Source organism: Bubalus kerabau, chromosome 1 (genome assembly GCF_029407905.1).
Source record: "Bubalus kerabau isolate K-KA32 ecotype Philippines breed swamp buffalo chromosome 1, PCC_UOA_SB_1v2, whole genome shotgun sequence".
Classification (NCBI taxonomy): Eukaryota; Metazoa; Chordata; class Mammalia; order Artiodactyla; family Bovidae; genus Bubalus; species Bubalus kerabau.
Window position 1 is genome coordinate 72,815,903 of NC_073624.1, and position 20,123 is coordinate 72,836,025.

The following is a 20,123-nucleotide window of genomic DNA, read 5'->3' on the forward strand; positions in this document are numbered from 1 at the left end:
ATCAAGAATTATTATTTTTAGTTTATTTATTTAAGGAACTACTTTTCATTCTGCCAGATTTCCAGAGCCTTTCATATGTTACATATCCTTTAAAGTCAGTGTGGGGCCAGCCACTGAAGCTGTCACTACTGACTCCTGTAGTCTTTTCTGAAAGTCCTTTAGTGTGAATAATTGACACCATCAAATCTAGAACCTAAATTTTTTTTCTTTTCTCAGTCCACATTACATGATAATTGGCCGTTACAGTGTTTGACATGATGAAGAAGTCTTTGTATATCTCATCTCATTGAAGCCTTCCATTGCCTTTGGGAAGGGAATATAGCAGTTATGATTAGTGATCATTTTGCAGTTGAGGAAATATAAGTTCCACAGAGATGATTACTATTCCAAGGTCGTATTTCTGTAACTGGAACCAGTGTCCTGATACTCTGTATTCTAGCCCGTATTTGCCTTGTGTCTAAATCTTAGCTTCCGATCAAGTCAACCAACTCTTCAAAGACCTTTTCTGACTCCACTTACAGAACTTTTCAGATTCCATTTATCAGAAACTTCATCACTAGAGAATTGTCCTATAGATGAGCTACATTTCCAATTTTAAATGTTCTTTAACAGTCACGTTAAAGAAAAAAACAGGTGACATTAATTTTAATATCTTTATAACTGAGTATGTCTAAAATGCTTAATTCTAGCATTAATATAAAAATATTAATAAGATGCTTTTATGTTCTTTTTTTCCACACACACTAGGATTTTGAAATCCTCTGTGTATTTTACACTTGCACATCTCAGTTTGGACCAGCTACGTTTCAAGTGCTCAGTGTGACACATGGCTATATGGGACAAGCACAGCTCTAAAGCTTTTTCTCCAGTGTGGTTGACAATCAGCTTCTCCTCTCTGATAACAGATGACAGGGAAATACTCATTACTTCCACACCAGATGACGGAAATGGGTGATTCATAACTAATTAAAATAATAAGCTTGGGCACAGAAAAATATGGATACCATTCATTCTTGTGAGGGTTTTTGTCAGTGGTGGTGGTTTGTTTTGCCCGATAATTCATAATTCAAATGAAGACCCCTATTCGATCCCTGAGTCAGGAAGATCCTCTGGAAGAGGGCATGGCAACCCACTCCAGTATTCTTGCCTAGAGAATCTCATTGACAGAGGAGCCTGGCAGGCTGCAGTGATACAGAATTTTGGGTTTCCCGGGTAGCACTAATGGTAAAGAACCCACCTGCCAATGCAGGAGACGTAAGAGACACGGATTCAATCTCTGGGTTGGGAAGATCCCTTGGAGGAGGGCATGGCAACCTACTATAGTATTCTTGCCTGAGAATCCCATGGACACAAGAGCCTGGCAGGCCACAGTCCATGGGGTCACAAAGAGTGGGACACGACTAAGCGGCTGAGCACACACGCACACACACACCCACGTAGCTTGCAAAGGAAACTATTTCATAAATAGTTTGAAAATATTTCAATGCTGCTGCTGCTGCTAAGTCGCTTCAGTTGTGTCCGACTCTGCGCAACCCCATAGACGGAAGCCCACCAGGCTCCCCCATCCCTGGGATTTTCCAGGCAAGAATACTGGAGTGGGTAGCCATTTCCTCCTCCAATGCATGAAAGTGAAAACTGAACGTGAAGTCGCTCAGTCGTGTCCAACTCCTAGCGACCCCATGGACTGCACCCTACCAGGCTCCTCCATCCATGGGATTTTCCAGGCAAGAGTACTGGAGTGGGGTGCCATTGCCTTCTCTGAAATATTTCAGTAGTATGAAAATATTTCATATTTATCAGATATTTAGCCTTTTGTTTCATTTATTCATTTATGCGTGCTATTTTCTGAAATGCAAATCGAACTATGTGTCTTCCTTGTTCAAAATTGTTCAGTTCCTCCCCACTGGTGTTTCCTAAGGTTGCCCAGTGGTAAGATTCACCCTGGGTACTTGGATATCCTCTGTTCCTGGTCCTGTCAGACCAAAAGAATCAGATAGGTATTTTTAGTAAGCTTGCCTGGTGGCTCTTACCATCAGGCCAGTTGGGAAAACTGGCCTAAAAGATAAAATTTTACTCCTTAGCCTACCATGTGGGGTCCTTTCTGACCTAGCCTGTGACTAGGCCTGTTACCAAGTAGAGTTAGATTGTAGCGCAGAGAAGTACTTGGCCAGGTTCTCTTCACGCCTGTGCGTAAGCTTCCTTCAGCCTGGGATGCCCTTCCCCTCTGTCTGCCAGCCCACTGCCAAGGTAGCCTCAGGACCACCTCCTCAGTGCTTGCCTGTTTGCTGGGGCACACACACTTCCTCCCCACACTTTACATTGCTCCTTGACGTTGGTGACTCGAAGCCCTGGAGGTCACTCACTCTCATCATCTGTTGGCCTGGGCTGTCTCCTCACTGAGAATGGGGCTTGTCCTTTGCAGTCTGTTAATTCAGTTCAGTTCAGTTCAGTCGCTCAGTCATGTCCGACTGTTTGCGACCCCATGAATCGCAGCACGCCAGGCCTCCCTGTCCATCACCAACTCCCGGAGTTCACTCAGACTCACGTCCATCGAGTCAGTGATGCCATGCAGCCATCTCATCCTCTGTCGTCCCCTTCTCCTCCTGCCCCCAATCCCTCCCAGCATCAGAGTCTTTTCCAATGAGTCAAAGGGAATCTGGCACACGGTAATAGTCAATAAATATTTTTCTCATGAAAGCCTGATGATACCAGTAATAATAACATCTCCATCTGTTTCATAGTGATTTGCAGATTGCAGCATGCTTTTCGCTTGCGTCATCTAAGTCTCACCACAATCTCGTGAAGTGGAACTCCTATTTTTCAAGATGTTAAGCAGCTTGGCCCATGTCACGTGACTTGTAATAAGTGGCACGGTAACGCCAGCACAAAGCCACAAGGTGCAGGGTGCAAAAGAAGCTTAAATCTTGGGTTCAGATTTCTAGTGAGGAAATGGCCTTTGCTTATTCACACATACACACAAAATAAAGTTCACATGGATCTTTTGCTCCAAATTTCTAGCTTTTTTAGGCTTTTCAGCATTATTTCACGAGTTTGTACCTAGTGTTCAGCTAAGCAGTAGCTGCTAGGTTGTATACATATTCACGTGACTATGTGAAAAATTGAGGGAACCAGTTAGAATCTCATTGGGTTCTTCTCTTTCAAGACATTCCAGGGGTTCTCATCTATCATTTGGGGAAGTTCCTTATATCCTTTGGATAAACGTACTGATAAATATACACACGATATGTATTTTGTTGACATCGTAAGGAAGATCTGACCAAAGGACACTATAAAATAATTGAGATGGTTTGTGATGCTTTAGAAGTGTTACTATGTTTTTATTTTTTGCTGTATGATCACAAGTTTCACACCCAGTCTATCAATTTTATGTCCTAGTCCTAATCAGTCAGTAACATATTAGCAAAACAGCCCAGTCTGGCCTCAATCTTTCCATGAAATATGCATCATACTTTGTGGTCTCACACAAATTTATTTTAAGGGTTAGGACTTCCCTTTATCAGGGCAATAGCAAGAAATGCCTCTGTTTCCTCCTTTCCTAGGCAGTTCCATTTTATTTGGTAAGTGTTAGTCAGCAGATTTTTATAGCTAAGAGAGGAACTATTTCAACCTTTTTTTTTCCCCAAACTGAGTAGTTTGAAAGCATCATCTTTTGTGTATTATTCTTATTGGCTTACTGATGTTGATTCATTCCGTTTTGATGTGCTAGTAGAACAGGAATGAAATAACAGTCATTAAAAAAAAAAGTAAATTTTAGCTCCGTTAAAATGGCCATTATTAGTATTTAGTAGGTCCTGCCCTAGATTTAAATAATGGCTGCTTGGAGACTCCTCTGAGGTGGCCTTTTTCTGCCTGAAAGAGTTTGTACTGTTCTATGCAGTTGTCTGGGAGTCATGGTGATAAAGCTGTCAGTGTTCTCTTAGGTTAATCTTTTCTGTTACCATTCTGGATCATAGATAAGTTGAGATGAAGTAAAAATGCTGAAGCAAGAGTCGTTTTATGAAGACATCATTTTAACGTGCTTGCCCCATGTTGTCTAATTTGATAAACCACTAAAAAGTCCTAGGTGTGAAAATAGGAGTCATCTTGTTGTTACTGCTGTTACCGTTCTCAGAGATGTCTCAACCGTAATTTCATGGAGCTGTGAGATGGCAGTCTCTTGTTTAATGTGACAGCTGCATTGAGCTAGGTGGTATTTCATTCAGTATATCCATTTGGAGCCTACAGTTGCTTTTTAGTATATTCACTCTTTTGTAACTGTTAACTACAGTCACTTTTACAACATTTTCATCACCGCCCCCAAAAAAATCCTGCACCCCTTAGCCATCACTTCCCATTTCCTCCAGCACCTCCAGCTCTCCAGTCAACGATGAATCTACTTTCCGATTCTATGGAGTAGTCTCTTTTGGACATTTCACATTAATGTAATCACACTTTCCATCCGTGACTCATTTTGTTCACTAAGCTTGTATTTGCAGTGTAAGCATGAATCTTTTACTTCATTCCTGTTTATGAATGAATAACACCCCAATTTGCAGCCATACCTCATTTTATTTTTCTGTTCCACTGAAGGACATTTAGGTTATTTCCACGTTTCAGCTGTTATGAGGCATACTGCCACAACCGTTTGTCTATACATTTTTGTGTGGAAATATGTTTTCTCTTGGGTATATACGTACGAGTAGATTTGCTCAGTCTATGTCAAACATTGAGGAACTGCCGGATTTGTTCCAAAATGGCTGTACAAGTTTACGTTTCTACCAGCAATGTGTGAGGGTTTCAGCTTCTCCAACCCCACCGGCACTTGTGCTGTCTTTGGTGATCGCCATCTTAGTGAGTGTGAAGTCCTATCTCATTGTGCTTTTGATTCGCATCTTCCTGATGGCGATTGACTTTGAATCCCGTTTCGTGTGCTGTTAGCCATCTGTATATCCTCTTTTGGGTAATGTCTATTGAGATCTGGTGCCCATTTTTAAATTGGATTATTTCTGTTTTTATTATTGAGTTCTAAGAGTTACTATATATTCTAGACGCAAGTTAGTTATTTGGTGGTGGTGGTGGTGTAGTCGCTGGTGTGTGACTTTGTGACCCATTGGATTGTAGCCTGTCAGACTCCTCTGTCCATCGGATTTCCCAGGCAAGAATATTGGAGCGGCATTGCCATTTGCTTCTCCAGGGGGTCTTCCTGACCCAAGGATCAAATTTGGGTCTCCTGCATTGCAGGTGGATTCTTTACCAACTGAGCCACCAGGAAAGCCCTTTCTTATGAAGTATATGATTTGCAAACATTTTCTCCCATTCTCTGTAGTTACAGCTGTCTGTCTTAAAACCTTCTTATTCTTAAGGGTGTGACATCTTCTAGGCTCTTTTACCATCTGAGTCAGCTCCTCTTTCCATTCCTTTATTATGAGCGCTGAGCACGGTATCTTGATACTCTCATTTTAGGATTTCCTTCTCTACCCAAAGAAGCTGCGTCAAACACGTTTTTGTAATTCCAGGGTCCAGCCTAGGACCCTGCCTTACACAAAATAGGAGCTCAGTAAAAGCCTGGTCAACTATAATAAATTAACATGAGGCCTGGACCTGAGGGGGAAAAATCCAGTCAGTACTAATTCAAGAAAGCTAATAGCCACTTGTGCTCTTATCACAGGATTGGTACAGTATAGGGCTTCCCTGGTAGCTTGGACTGCAAAGAATCTGCCTGCAACGCAGGAGACGCAGGGTTTGACCCCTGGGTCAGAAAGATGCCCTGGAGAAGGGAATGGCTACCTACTCCACTATTCTTGGCCTGGAGAATTCCACGAACAGAGGAGCCTGGCAGGCTACAGCCCATGGGGTTGCAGAGAGTCAGACTCGACTGAGCGACTAATACTTCACTTCAGGGCCCAGTGCTCCACAGGCTTCTTTGATCTGTTCTAATCAATGAACTAAGATTAATATGACCAGCATTTGTTTCATTCATTTGTTTAAAAATCTTTAAAATATGGTGCTGTACTCAGTGAAGTCAAATCTGATAAAGTTGTGTTAATAGAGGCACAGCATATATGCAGGAAGGTGACCTGCTGAATTGTGCTGCTTAACAACTCTGATGTGATATGAGGTATCCAAAGGTTTTCCCTTCCTAAATGGAGAGTTCTTATGTTAGTACTTATATCATGATTTTTTTTCCCTTGTGACCTTTTCCTCATTTGTCAAACTTTTCTAAATTAAAAGTAATCAGTCATGGTCTTCTTCTCTAATTTTTGGCACGTACTTTTTCTCTAGTTTCTGTCCTTCCAGTTTTTTGGTATTGAAAATGTTGCCAGTGTACCATATTGACCAGAAAATGACAGATAACGTGAAGTAACAGTTACTCCCTGCAAAATGAGGTTGGGATTTTAACTGTTTAAAATACGATCGTCCTTCTCAAAATTCCCTGACTCTTGATTTTAAACCCTGAAGGAAACAAACAAGAGAAAAATCTAAGAATGAGATCCAAGAAGGAAGCCCGTGTAATTTTTGTGTGCTTCTGGTGAGATTCGTACTCTCACCTACTTTTATTTCTTTTTTGGCACCAAGACAGCTTTAAAAAACAAAACAGAACTAGTTGACAGCTTAAGATGATTGATTTTTTTTTTTTCAGCTAGCACAGCAAGATGAGCTAAAATTACTTCATCATAAAAGACTTGCTAGGATTCTTGAATGAGAAATACCCCTCCCTTGATTTTTTTTCTTTATGAAATAAAACTAGGTCTGTATTTGTGGAGGAAAGAGTTTAGCAGACATGCTGATTATAATACTGTATTGAAAAACACTTTTCTTTGATTGACTAAAATTCAGCTGCTGTTTGTGGTAGTTAAAAACCTGTAATCTGTCTTCATTTTGGTGTTCACCACACTTCTGTGAGATGAGTAACAGGGTCCCCCAGTCTCCAAGTGGAAAAACCAAGAGAGGACACTTGAGAAATGCTTTCCTATCTTCTCCCGGGACCCCTCCAAAACCGGGCTGCTGGGACATGACCTGATTGAGAGCTGAGAGCTTGTTTCATAGTTACTGTATCTTTTTTGCCAGGATAGCACCCCACTCCAGTACTCTTGCCTGGAAAATCCCATGGATGGAGGAGCCTGGAAGGCTGCAGTCCATGGGGTCACTGAGGGTTGGACACGACTGAGCGACTTCACTTTGACTTTTCACTTTCATGCATTGGAGAAGGAAATGGCAACCCATTCCAGTATTCTTGCCTGGAGAATCCCACGGACAGGGAAGCCTGGTGGGCTGCCATCTATGGGGTTGCACAGAGTCAGACACGACTGAAGTGACTTAGCAGCAGCAGGATCATAGTTGCTGTATCTTCTTTGCCAGGATATCGGCCTGGCACACTATACGCTCTTAAAACATGTTGCATGGATGAAAGTCAGGCAGAAGCATTCTATCAAGATTAATCTGATGGACAGACCTGGGTTAGAGCTCCTGAGGGTGCTCCTTACTAGCTGAAGTCTCTAGATGAAGGATGTTATCTCATTAAACCTCATTTCTTCTTTGCAAAATGAGGATAATATTAGTACCTACTTCAGTAGAGTGTAGAACAGAAAGTATTCAATTATTATTAGCTATTATGAAGTTGAGTAAATTTCCTGACTCCTCATTCAGAACTGGATTGCCCTGCTGTTAATGACCCTGATTACACATGATCAGTGTGTAATTGACCATGTGTAATCAGGGTATGGGTATGCATTATGTGGGTATGTATTGTCAGCTCAGTTACTGAAGAATAGGATGCAATTGAGGAGGTGTTATTTGGACACGATTTCTACTAAATCCACTGAGTTAGATTCAGCGCTCACTTTTAGGGAATATGCACTGACACTGGGAAAGATGAAATAAAGAAGTTTTCCAGTGTGAATATTCTTGTCTTTGGAGGTTAGCCCTGAGTCTCAGAACGAAAACAAGTCAGTAGTTATTAGTTACTGTATCTCCTTTTCCAAAACACACATGGCTCATTGTTACAGTCATTTGCAGATAGTTTTGCATGACACATTTTTGCTTTTGTGTTTCTACTAAATCACTACATGACTAATGTTCATGTTCCTAATATGTTAAAATTGTCAAAGGATTCTTTTCAGGATTATATATGTGATAAAGCTTAGTTAGTTGGGACAATGTGGAAAATGTGAAAAGCCCAATTGAAGAGCTCTTGATCTTGTGATCAAAATAATAAAGCAGAATCCAGGGATTACCCCATAATGAGTGGATTATTTGGATATAGAAAGAAATTATTTTTAGGCGTGGCATTCCTATAAACCCTACAGCTATGTGTTTTACAAACTAGAAATTTATGCACTAAATAAAAATTACCAGATGTCAGTGTTTGTATGTGCCAGCTGGCAAAGAAGTTGAGAAGGTTCAGAATTCTGGAAGAAATGGTGCTCACTTCTCTGCCATTCAAACTCAAAAAAGATAGTTGAGGTGAAACGCTGTTTAAAAAACTACAGTGTCCTCAGCTACCCAAAGATGTCATATGTTACAAATTGTTATCTGAAAGCCTTTAATTTTTCCCCCCCTCATGACTCCCTGCATGTTTGTGGTGTTGCAAATGTAATCCATGTTTCTAATCTAATTTATTACATTCTTTCCTGAGGCTTAGTTCATTCTTTTAAAGGGTCAGCAGATATCTCTCTTTTTTTTTAAATTTTTTTATTTTGTATTGGGATATAGACGATTAACGGGCTTCCCCAGTGACTCAGACTGTAAAGAATCCGCCTGCAATGCAGGAGCCCTGGGTTCAATCCCAGTGTTGGGAAGATCTCCTGGAGGAGGGCATGACAGCCCACTCCAGTATTCTTGCCTGGGAAATTCCATGGACAGAGGAGCCTGGCAGGCTACAGTCCCTAGGGTTGCAAAGAGTCAGACATGGCTGAGCGACTAAGCACTTAGCCGATCAACAGTGTTATGATATTTTAAGGCGAACGGCAAAGGGACTCAACCAATCATGTACGTATAACCATCCTCCAACTCCCCTCCCATTCAGGCTGCCACATAACATTGAGCAGAGTTCCATGTGCTCTCTAGTAGGTCCTTGTTAGTTATCCATTTTAAATATAGCTGTGTGTACATATCCATCACAAACTCCCTATCCCTTCCCCTGATCTTTCCCCCCTGGCAACCATAGATTCGTAAGCATATATCTTTATTTAAAGACCCAGCCTGAACACAGCAGCCTCGTAAAGGTCCAGTGCAAAGCTAAATGTATGATAGGATTCAGTATTTTTATCTTGCACATACCAGAACACTTCAGTTATTTTCATGAAATCATCAAATGGGTTCTCTTCTTCTCTTCTTAGAAATTCGAGCTCAACTGGTAGAACAACAGAAATGCCTGGAGCAGCAGACAGAGATGAGAGTTCAGCTTCTGCAGGACCTGCAAGATTTCTTCAGGAAAAAAGCCGAAATTGAAACGGATTATTCTCGGAACTTAGAAAAGTTAGCAGAAAGATTCATGGCCAAAACAAGAAGCACTAAGGATCATCAACAGTACAAGTAAGAGAGGCTTGACTCAAATTCATCTTTCCAAGAGAATATCCTGTCTTCTGTACAATCATGGAATTCTCTAGGCCAGAATACTGGAGTGGGTAGCCTTTCCCTTCTCCAGGGGATCTTCCCAACTCAGGGATTGAACCCATGTCTCCTGGACTGCAGGTAGATTCTTTACCAGCTGAACCACAAGGGAAGCCCTTTATTGGTTTTAGAATTTTCCATTTTTTTGTCTGAAACATTGTTGATTGATATATCCCCATAAATAAAAACAACCTTTTGCATTTATAATTTATGAGCATAAATGTATTACATATTAAACTAATAGTATTCTCTTGACATGTTTCTGATAAATACACTAGGAGTTGATGTCTAACACAAGTAGAAATTTGGTTTTGTTTTTGTGATTCAAGCCAATTTTTTTCTAATTGAAGTATAGATGCTTTACAATATTGTGATAGTTTCTTCTATACAGTAAAATAAATCAGCCACCCATATATATATATCCCCTCTTCTTTGAATTTCCTTCCCATTTAGGTCACCAGAGAGCACTGAGTCGAGTTCCCTGTGCTATATAGTAGGTTCTTGTTGGATATCTATTTTATACATAGTATCAATAGTGTATATATGCCAATCCCAGTCTCCCAATCCATCCCACACCCTCTTCCCCCTTGGTATCGATATGTTTGTTCTCTACATCTGTGACTCTAATTCTGCTTTGAGAATAAGTTCATCTGCAGCATTTTTCTAGATTCCACATATATGTGTTAATGTATGACATTTGTTTTTCTTTTCCTAACTTCACTCTAAAACTGGCAGATAGATATTTGGATAGGCAAATTTTAAATAGCTAATTTTTCATACAGAGAGCTCAGGATTTTTGTAGCGATCTTACATGAAAATAATCAATGAGGGTTGCTTAAATTTGCATTCCCATACTCCGCCCCAGTAGTATTTGTGGTTGTTGCAGTAGAGACTGACTTAAAACAAGGGCCTTTGATAAAATGCTTATGATCTAGCTTAATTAACTGACAGTTGACCCTTGAACAACCACAAGGGTTAGGTTGCCAACCCCCTGCGAGTCGGTTTACTGTTATCTCTGCCTCAAAAACAAAGGAATTGGTAAATGACTCGCCCAAAGGCAGGAAGCTGAACAGTCGTGAATAGAATCAGGGCTCAGACCCAAGTTCTACATATTGTGATCTCTAATTGAAGAGAAACTATTCTCTGTACCTAGTTAATTTAAAGATATGTAAAATGAAAATACAGCTATTACATTTATTGAAAAAAATCTGCGTGTAAGTAGACCTGCACAGTTCGAACCCTAGTTGTTCAGGGGTCAGCTGTACTTCATTTGTTTAAACAAAATACATGCAAGTTTTTCGATAATGAGATTTACTTTAGAATTTAAATCTGGGAGACAAGTAGGCAAGCAACTTCAATAGAGTATACGGGTGGTCTGAAAGATGTCAGTGCAAGCTACCAGGGAGACCTGATGGAAATCCATTTTGTAGTGGAGGTGGGGTCAGGAAGGTCCAGGTAAGGTCCTGGAAGAAATACATAAGTGAAGACCTGAAGAACTTGTTAGCCAGGTGAGGGCCCAGAGCAGGACATTCAAGCAAAGGGAACATCGTGCAGAAGGGGCCAGAGGGAAGGGGAGCAGGGCGGCTTTGCAGAGCAGGAGGTGATCCAGTGGGAGTGAGTAATGAGGTCGTGAGCTCTGTGGCTCCCCATGTGCGTTGTGCCTGATCACAGAGGCCTGTAGACCATACCAGGAAGTCTGGACTTTATCCTCGGGGCTTGAGAAGCCTTTGTAGAGGCTTTTAAGTTGAAGGATGACCAGCTCAGACCTGCATCTTGAAATGAAAACTGTAGACAGGATTGTGGGCTGGAGGAGGACATGGGCAGTGTCTGGAGGGAGACCAGGCAGAAGGCCTTCATCGTGATGGCATGAATTAGCCACATAGCAGGTAGAAATAGAATCGTTTAGGAGATGTTAAAAAGGCAACCCATTCTTTCAAGAACTAGATAATATGAGAAATATTTCTGCTACAAAACTCCTGGAAATGCTGACAAAAATATAATAGACATCATTGTAAATCTATAACTGAACTCACAGGAAAGTAGGGGAAATTTCCAGTGGCCTAGAAAGGAAAAGGGAACTGAAAACTTGAGTGGTGATTGTATCTCACGTGGGGACAGAAGAGGAGGCCTGTGCAGGGTAGGGAGCTGGATGTGAGGACTTGCTCATCACCATCCTATAGCACAGCATCCCAGCCCAAAGTCAGGGGCAGCAGAACCGCTGCCTCTGTGAAACAGTAGAGCAGAGCATCACACGGATGAGGCGAACGGATAGTTAGGGAGTCTGGGATGGACGTGTACACACTGTTACACTTAAAATGGATAACCAGTAGTAAGGACCTATTGTAGAGCACAGGGAACTCTGCCCAATTTTATATGGCAGTCTGGATGGGAGGGGAGTTTGAGGGGGAATGGATACATGTATTTCTATGGCTGAGTCCCTTTGCTGTTCACCTGAAACTGTCACAACATTGTTAATTGGCTATACCTCAAGAAAAAAAATTTTTTTTAAAAGAAAATCACTCACACCCGCCTCCACACACCCCACCACCCCCACCACCCCGACACACACACGGGACAATAAGGAAGCCCAAATGCTCCTGGGCTCCAAATGGTAGGAGGTTGCAGAAAAGCACATATCAGTCTTCACCATTGACTTTGCAGTTTTATTTTATACCTTTCTGTGGCCTTGGCTCCTACATAAAAAGTAGGATAGTTTTTTAAAAAAAAAAAAACAAAAACAAAAAACCCTCCATACTGTTTTTCACAGTGGCTACACCAATTTATATTCCCACTGACAGTGTGGGAGGGTTCCCTCTTCTCCACATCCATTCTAATATTTGCTGTTTGTGTTCTTTTTGATGATGGCCATCATGGTAAGCGTGAGGTGATATATCTCATTGCAGTTTTGATTTGCATTTCCTCAAGGAGATCCAGCCAGTCCATTCTAAAGGAGATCAGTTCTGGGTCTTCTTTGGAAGGAATGATGCTAAAGCTGAAACTCCAGTACTTTGGCCACCTCATGCGAAGGGTTGACTCATTGGAAAAGACTCTGATGCTGGGAGGGATTGGGGGCTGGAGGAGGAGGGGATGACAGAGGATGAGATGGCTGGATGGCATCACCAACTCGATGGACATGAGTTTGGGTGAACTCCAGGAGTTGGTGATGGACAGTGAGGCCTGGCGTGCTGCAGTTCATGGGGTCGCAGAGAGTCGGACACGACTGAGCGACTGAACTGAACTGAATGCTGTTGAGCATCTTTTCACATGCCTGTTGGCCATCTGTGTGTCTTCTTTGGCAATTGTTCTCTTGGGTATATATCCAAAAAAACAAAACAGTAATTTGAAAAGATACATGCATCCCAATTATTTACAACTGCCAAGGAATGGAAACAACCTAAGTGTCCATGAATGGATATAGAAGCTGTGATATAGACTCACAATGGGACACTACTCAGTCATAAAAAAAGAATGAAATGTTTCCATTTGCAGCAACATGGATGGACTTAGAGGGTATTATGCTAAGTGAAATAAGTCAGACAGATGCTGTATGATAAATACTGACAAATACTGTATGATATCACTTATATGTGGAATCTAAAAAACACCACAAATTAGTGAATGTAATAAGGAAGAAGCAGACTCACATATATAGAGAACTAATTAGTGGTTACCAGTGGAGAGAGGGACAACATGAGGACAGGAGATGAAGAGGTACGAACTGTTATGTATTTTAAAAGTTATAAAGATACATTGTATAACATGGAATATAGCCAATATTTTATAGTAACTATAAATTTATATATATTTATACTATATATAATATTTATATTTATATATTTATACTATATATTTATACTTACTATATATTTTTATATTTACTATAAATATATATTTATATTACTATAAATATAAATATAGTAATATTTATATTACTATAAATATATATATTTACTATATATTATATTTATACTATATTTATATAAGTATAAATATAGTATAGTAACTATAAATGGACCTAACAGAACCAGAAGATATTAAGAAGAGATGGCAAGAATACACAGAAGAACTGTACAAAAAAGATCTTCACGACCCAGATAATCACGATGGTGTGATCACTGACCTAGAGCCAGACATGCTGGAATGTGAAGTCAAGTGGGCCTTAGAAAGCATCACTACGAACAAAGCTAGTGGAGGTGATGGAATTCCAGTTGAGCTAATCCAAATCCTGAAAGATGATGCCGTAGAAGTGCTGCACTCAATATGCCAGCAAATTTGGAAAACTCAGCAGTGGCCACAGGACTGGAAAAGGTCAGTTTTCATTCCAATCCCTAAGAAAGGCAATGCCAAAGAATGCTCAAACTACCGCACAATTGCACTCATCTCACATGCTAGTAAAGTAATGCTCAAAATTCTCCAAGCCAGGCTTCAGCAATATGTGAACCGTGAACTTCCTGATGTTCAAGCTGGTTTTAGAAAAGGCAGAAGAACCAGAGATCAAATTGCCAACATCTGCTGGATCATGGAAAAAGCAAGAGAGTTCCAGAAAAGCATCTATTTCTGCTTTATGGACTATGCCAAAGCCTTTGACTGTGTGGATCACAAGAAACAGTGGAAAATTTCTTCAAGAGATGGGAATACCAGACCACCTGACCTGCCTCTTGAGAAATTTGTATGCAGGTCAGGAAGCAACAGTTAGAACTGGACATGGAACAACAGACTGGTTCCAAGTAGGAAAAGGAGTTCGTCAAGGCTGTATATTGTCACCCTGTTTATTTAACTTATATGCAGAGTACATCATGAGAAACGCTGGACTGGAAGAAACACAAGCTGGAATCAAGATTGCACGGAGAAATATCAATAACCTCAGATAGGCAGATGACACCACCCTTATGGCAGAAAGTGAAGAGGAACTCAAAAGCCTCTTGATGACAGTGAAAGTGGAGAGTGAAAAAGTTGGCTTAAAGCTCAACATTCAGAAAACGAAGATCATGGCATCTGGTCCCATCACTTCATGGGAAATAGATGGGGAAACAGTGGAAACAGTGTCAGACTTTATTTTTCTGGACTCCAAAATCACTACAGATGGTGATTGCAGCCATGAAATTAAAAGACGCTTCCTCCTTGGAAGGAAAGTTATGACCAACCTAGATAGCATATTGAAAAGCAGAGACATTACTTTGCCAACAAAGGTCCGTCTAGTCAAGGCTATGGTTTTTCCTGTGGTCATGTATGGATGTGAGAGTTGGACTATGAAGAAGGCTGAGCGCTGAAGAGTTGATGCTTCTGAACTGTGGTGTTGGAGAAGATTCCTGAGAGTCCCTTGGACTGCAAGGAGATCCAACCAGTCCATTCTGAAGGAGATGAGCCCTGGGATTTCTTTGGAAGGAATGATGCTAAAGCTGAAACTCCAGTACTTTGGCCACCTCATGTGAAGAGTTGACTCATTGGAAAAGACTCTGATGCTGGGAGGGATTGGGGGCAGGAGGAGAAGGGGATGACAGAGGATGAGATGGACGGATGGCATCACTGACTTGATGGACGTGAGTCTGATTGAACTCCAGGAGTTGGTGATGGACAGGGAGGCCTGGAGGGCTGCAATTCATGGGGTCGCGAAGAGTTGGACACAACTGAGCGACTGATCTGATCTGATAAATGGAGTATAACCTTTAAAAATTGTGAAGCACTAATGTACACCTGTAACTTACATAATATTGTAAGTGTATACCTGTAACTTACATAATATTGCACATCAACTCTATGTCCATAAAAAAACTTTTTTAACTCTTCTCATCATAAGAAAATAAAAAAGTAGGAACTTTTGCAGAAAAAAAGAAAGTAGGGGTTCTTTTGCAGAATACCTTTTTTAGTTTTTATTTTGGGCACACTTGAACCTGTAGTGTTGGTCCAGCATAGAAATAAATTTTGGTGATGGTTCCCAGGGTGAGCAGATGTCAAATGTGCTTGACAGAGACTGGAGCCAGTGCTTGATCTGCATTTATAGAAACTGTCCCTTTTTAAAAGTAATTGCAAATAAGAAGACAGCCCATTGGTTTATACAGTAAATATTTTTGAGTGTCTCCTTGTGTGTTCTGTACTTGGGAATCACTTGTGAACTGGAAACACCCAGGGGCGCATGCACTTCAGTCTGATCCCTGAGTGCAGCAGCTGCCGCTTTTTCTTTCTCCTGGCTGGTCCACTAGTTTTCTTAAAAAGGTATGTAGCTTGGAATTTTCCTTAAGTTTATTATTGACTAAGGGACTGCAGATAAGATGATATGTCTACAGAAAGGGCAAGCCAGGTTTGGGGGACAAAAACCAAAGACAAGCTTTAAGAAAGAGTCAAACAGACCTGGCTTGAATACTAGCTCTGCTGTGTGACCTTGGTCAGTAGAGTCAGTATTTCTGAGCCTTGGTTTCCTAACTTGTAAAATGAGATTTTGTGACCATCAAATGAGAAACATGACAAATCCTTGATGCAACTGAGAGCTGACATCGGGTACACGTTCAGTATTCCTTCTCCTCACGACAAAAATGTTACGTCTTTGGCACTGTTACTTGACCAGTCACTTAAGCTAGGCCTCAGTTTTGGGATGCTTGTCCTGTAGGATAATCCTTGGCCTGAATTGACCGCTGCATGGTGGAAATACCAAGGCTTGGATCAGCCTCCCTGGACTCAAAGACTTTCTCCGATACTAGTTTTGTTCTAGAACAAATCATTGTGCCTTGCTAAAGCTTAAGTTCCATCATTGATAGAGGGGATCTATCTAAATATCTCTGCCTTAAATTATGGAATTAAGTAGTTGATATGTGTAGGTTTTAGACCAACTGCTAGATAAAAATCACCAACTTTATATAGTGTAGTGTTCGTTGCTCAGTTGTGTTCGACTCTTTGCGACCCCATGGACTATAGCCCATGAGGCTCCTCTGTCCATGGAATTCTCCAGGCAAGAATACTGGAGTGGGTAGCCATTCCCTTCTCTAGGGTATCTTCCCTATGCAGGGATCAAACTCAGGTCTCCTGCACTGCAGGCAGATTCTTTACCATCTGAGCCATCAGGAAGATCCCAGCTTTATATAACACTTGCTATGAATCTAAGGCATTCTAGTAAATATTAAAATATATATATATTAACTCAAAAATCCTCATAATCTTATAAAATCAGTACTGCTACTTTACCCATCTTATAAATGAAGCAACAGAGGCACAGGGAAGTTTAAATAACTTGGCCAAGATCTCCTAGCTAGTACGTAATGATTTTGGAATTTGAGTGGAGATGGTATGGATTCATATTCCATGAACTTGACCTGTGTACTCAGTAGGTGCTCAGTAAATGATAACTTGGCCGTCTCTGTTATTATTGTTATTGTCAATACTGTTATTACTTACTATTAGGACAATAAAAAATGTTTATTCAGTGAATGAAAAAACATATATTTAATGCTGAACATGGGCAGGGCCGTGAGAATACAAAAAAAGTATGCCACATTCTCAAAGAATGTATGGTTTACTTCAGCATAAAGATTATATAGGTAAGTTAATGTAAGGTAGCATTTACGTTTTGGGCTGGGTGGTAGAGAATGTGAGTACAAAGAATTCAGTATTCTGCCATGGAACCACTGCCCCATGCCCAATGGCTTTGAAAGGAAAAGAAGGTTCTCTGGGTTGGGGTGTAATTCTTATTACACCAGCTAGGAGAATGGAAGTCTTGTCTCATGGTTATAAGTGCTAGGACCCTAGATCAGGGGTTTTTACCCTTATACCCATTCCTGCTTCCTTTCTTCTGAAGAGCGTTTTGACTTGCTGCTGCTGCTAAGTCGCTTCAGTCGAGTCCAACTCTGTGCGACCCCATAGATGGCAGCCCATCAGGCTCCCCCGTCCCTGGGATTCTCCAGGCAAGAACACTGGAGTGGGTTGCCGTTTCCTTCTCCAATGCATGAAAGTGAAAAGGGAAAGTGAAGTCGCTCAGTCGTGTCTGACTCTTCGAGACCCCATGGACTGCAGCCCACCAGGCTCCTCCGTCCATGACTTGATGCACTCTTAAATCCTGACCCTGAGGGACTTAAGGACTGAAAGACCTGATTTAATCGTTTGTTTTCTAATTTAGTTAATATTCAGAATCATAAATCATCATGACTAGTAGGAGGATAACATGTCTTAGAAAATTGCACTAGTGTCTCTAAGTTAGGATAAAAACATTCTGTGCCATTTTGCCATTTTAGAGTTAGTTTTTTTATTATTTTTTTAATATAATTTTTAAAAAAATTTTGGCCATGCCACATGTCATGTAGGATCTTAGTTCCCTAACCTGGGATCAAACCCACAATCCCTGCTTTGGAAATGCAGAGTCTTAACCACTGGACAGTCAGGGAAATTCCAATAGTTAGATTTTTTAAGTAAAAAGCAAAAAATATCATATATATTTTTAAAACAGTAATGTCTCTAATTAGTCATTGCTTTTCTTTGGAGTTTTTTGGTAAGATTTTTTGCAAGTTGCCTTTTGTGGTTTATAGTCACTTTTCACTTTATTATCTAGAATAAAACAAGGAAATAGCTCAGTGAGCTTAAAAAGGACATGTGACAGGTCATAAGCCAGTGAACCTCTTGGTTCTATTCATGAGTCTTGAGACAATGCTATAAAGTTCTGCTTCCCAGGAACATTTTTTGGGAGGCTGGAGGTTAAGTATCAGGGGATTAGTAAATCCTCACATTTATGTCCCATGGAAAGTATACCTAGCCAAATCTCTTCCCGCAGCATACTGGACATTCAAAGCAGGCTTTGTGTTCAGTGGCAAACCACAGTCTGTCTGTGAGGTAGTAGTCAATAGATTTTTATGTAAACATAAACTGCTTTCTTCAATGAGGTGATTAAAGCTGAAGGCCTGCCTGAGTAGTGTGTGTGTGTGCAGGTTCTGTGCCCTTGCAGGATTGTAGCTTTTGACTGGTGTTCTTGGTCCAAGTATTTTTTTCCAATCCCAGTGCTGTTGAGTGTCTTGCTAAGAGCTATGCCCAGAGGAGAAGGAACAAGAGCCGACCATGTGTTGCGGCTCCTGGTTTTGCCTCGGTGACGTCCCTCAGCTGTTTGGATCAGCTTTGAACTTGATGCTAATTCTGTTTTCTTCACTTCTTAGGAAAGACCAGAACTTACTGTCTCCAGTGAACTGCTGGTATTTGCTCCTGAACCAAGTAAGGCGAGAAAGCAAAGACCACGCCACCTTGAGTGACATCTATCTGAACAACGTGATTATGCGGTTCATGCAGATAAGTGAGGATTCCACCAGGATGTTTAAAAAGGTATCGTCCATCTGTCCCACCAGAGATTGCTTCCCTATACCCACTGAGCCTGTAACCAAGACTGGGAAGGATCTGGTGCCTTAAATACTTAGTGGTATTTAATAAAGATTAGGTTTAAAAAATAAATAAGTGAACATGTTTTGGGCTTCCCTGGTGGCTCAGACGGTAAAGAATCTGCCTGCAGTGCGGAAGACCTGGCTTCGATCCTTGGATTGGGAAGATCCCCTGGAGGAGGAGGGCATGGCAACCCACTCCAGTATTCTTGCCTGGAGAAGTCCATGGATAGAGGAGCCTGGAGGGCTATAGTCCATGGGGTCGCGAAGGGTCAGACATGACTGAGCAACTAACACACACACACACACACACACACACCAGATATCTTAAAGACACAGAATAAAAAGTTGAGCAGGCACACTCGTAGAGTTGTAGAGCACCGAATCTGTGACCTGAATGATATGAGCAGGATTTCAAAATGAGGTGTACTTGCAAATTGCACCTCTATCCTTAGAAATAGACTTCCTGAGGTTATTAAAAAAAACAGACCAGAGAGGAAAAGCCTTAAGAACTGTGTTTTAGGCTCACACATGATCAAGACTTGTGAAGAAGATAACCAGATGTGGTGCTCTCTTGGGAAAATGTTATCACGGTTTTTCTCATTCCCACCAGACTAGCAATGGAGGCTGTGAGAGACTGACAAGAAAAGAAATCCCACGGGGCAAGGAAATTCAGTCCCTTACATGCCAGAGAGGTTCCTCTGTCCCAAATCCACTTAGAAAAAAAGGAGCCGGGTTTTTAAGACTTCTTATCATTGTTACCCGTCTCAGCCAACTCTCAGCAGTTTGTTGTTGTTTGGACATCTTTGTTGACAGCAGTAACAAAATTGGACCATTTCCTGTGTAGAGAAGGCAGCTACTTGCCCAATAAAACTGGCTTTCAGTTTTTATGTTTATAGGACAGTGGTTCTCCCCCACATCTTAAGCGTCATACTTGGGGTGTTTGGTGTCTGTACTAATATCTGTACCTCTAGTCAGTAAGTCTTAGTTTCAGAAAGTCGGGGGGAAAGCCCCTTGTAGATTAAAAGTATATTTATGTCTCAAAGGGACAACGATATGGCGCTGTGCAGGCCAGCTGGGAAACTTCTTAGTCATGTTTGATATCTCCACATTAGATTTGATTCCCGACCTAGAACTGGAATTTAGCAAACTTGAAGTTGTCTTTTG

General features: G+C 41.1%; 1 protein-coding gene across 9 annotated transcripts in view; it reads left to right on the top strand.

Moving 5' to 3' along the window:
* The window catches only part of SRGAP1 (SLIT-ROBO Rho GTPase activating protein 1), a 303,623-nt gene that overhangs the window by 139,483 nt on the left and 144,017 nt on the right, over window positions 1–20,123 (top strand). For all 9 annotated transcript variants that reach the window (XM_055579472.1, XM_055579527.1, XM_055579520.1 and 6 more), the window contains 2 exons: window positions 9,339–9,534; window positions 18,741–18,903. In XM_055579472.1, the coding sequence (XP_055435447.1) occupies window positions 9,339–9,534; window positions 18,741–18,903 (359 nt within the window). The remainder of the gene's footprint in view (window positions 1–9,338; window positions 9,535–18,740; window positions 18,904–20,123) is intronic.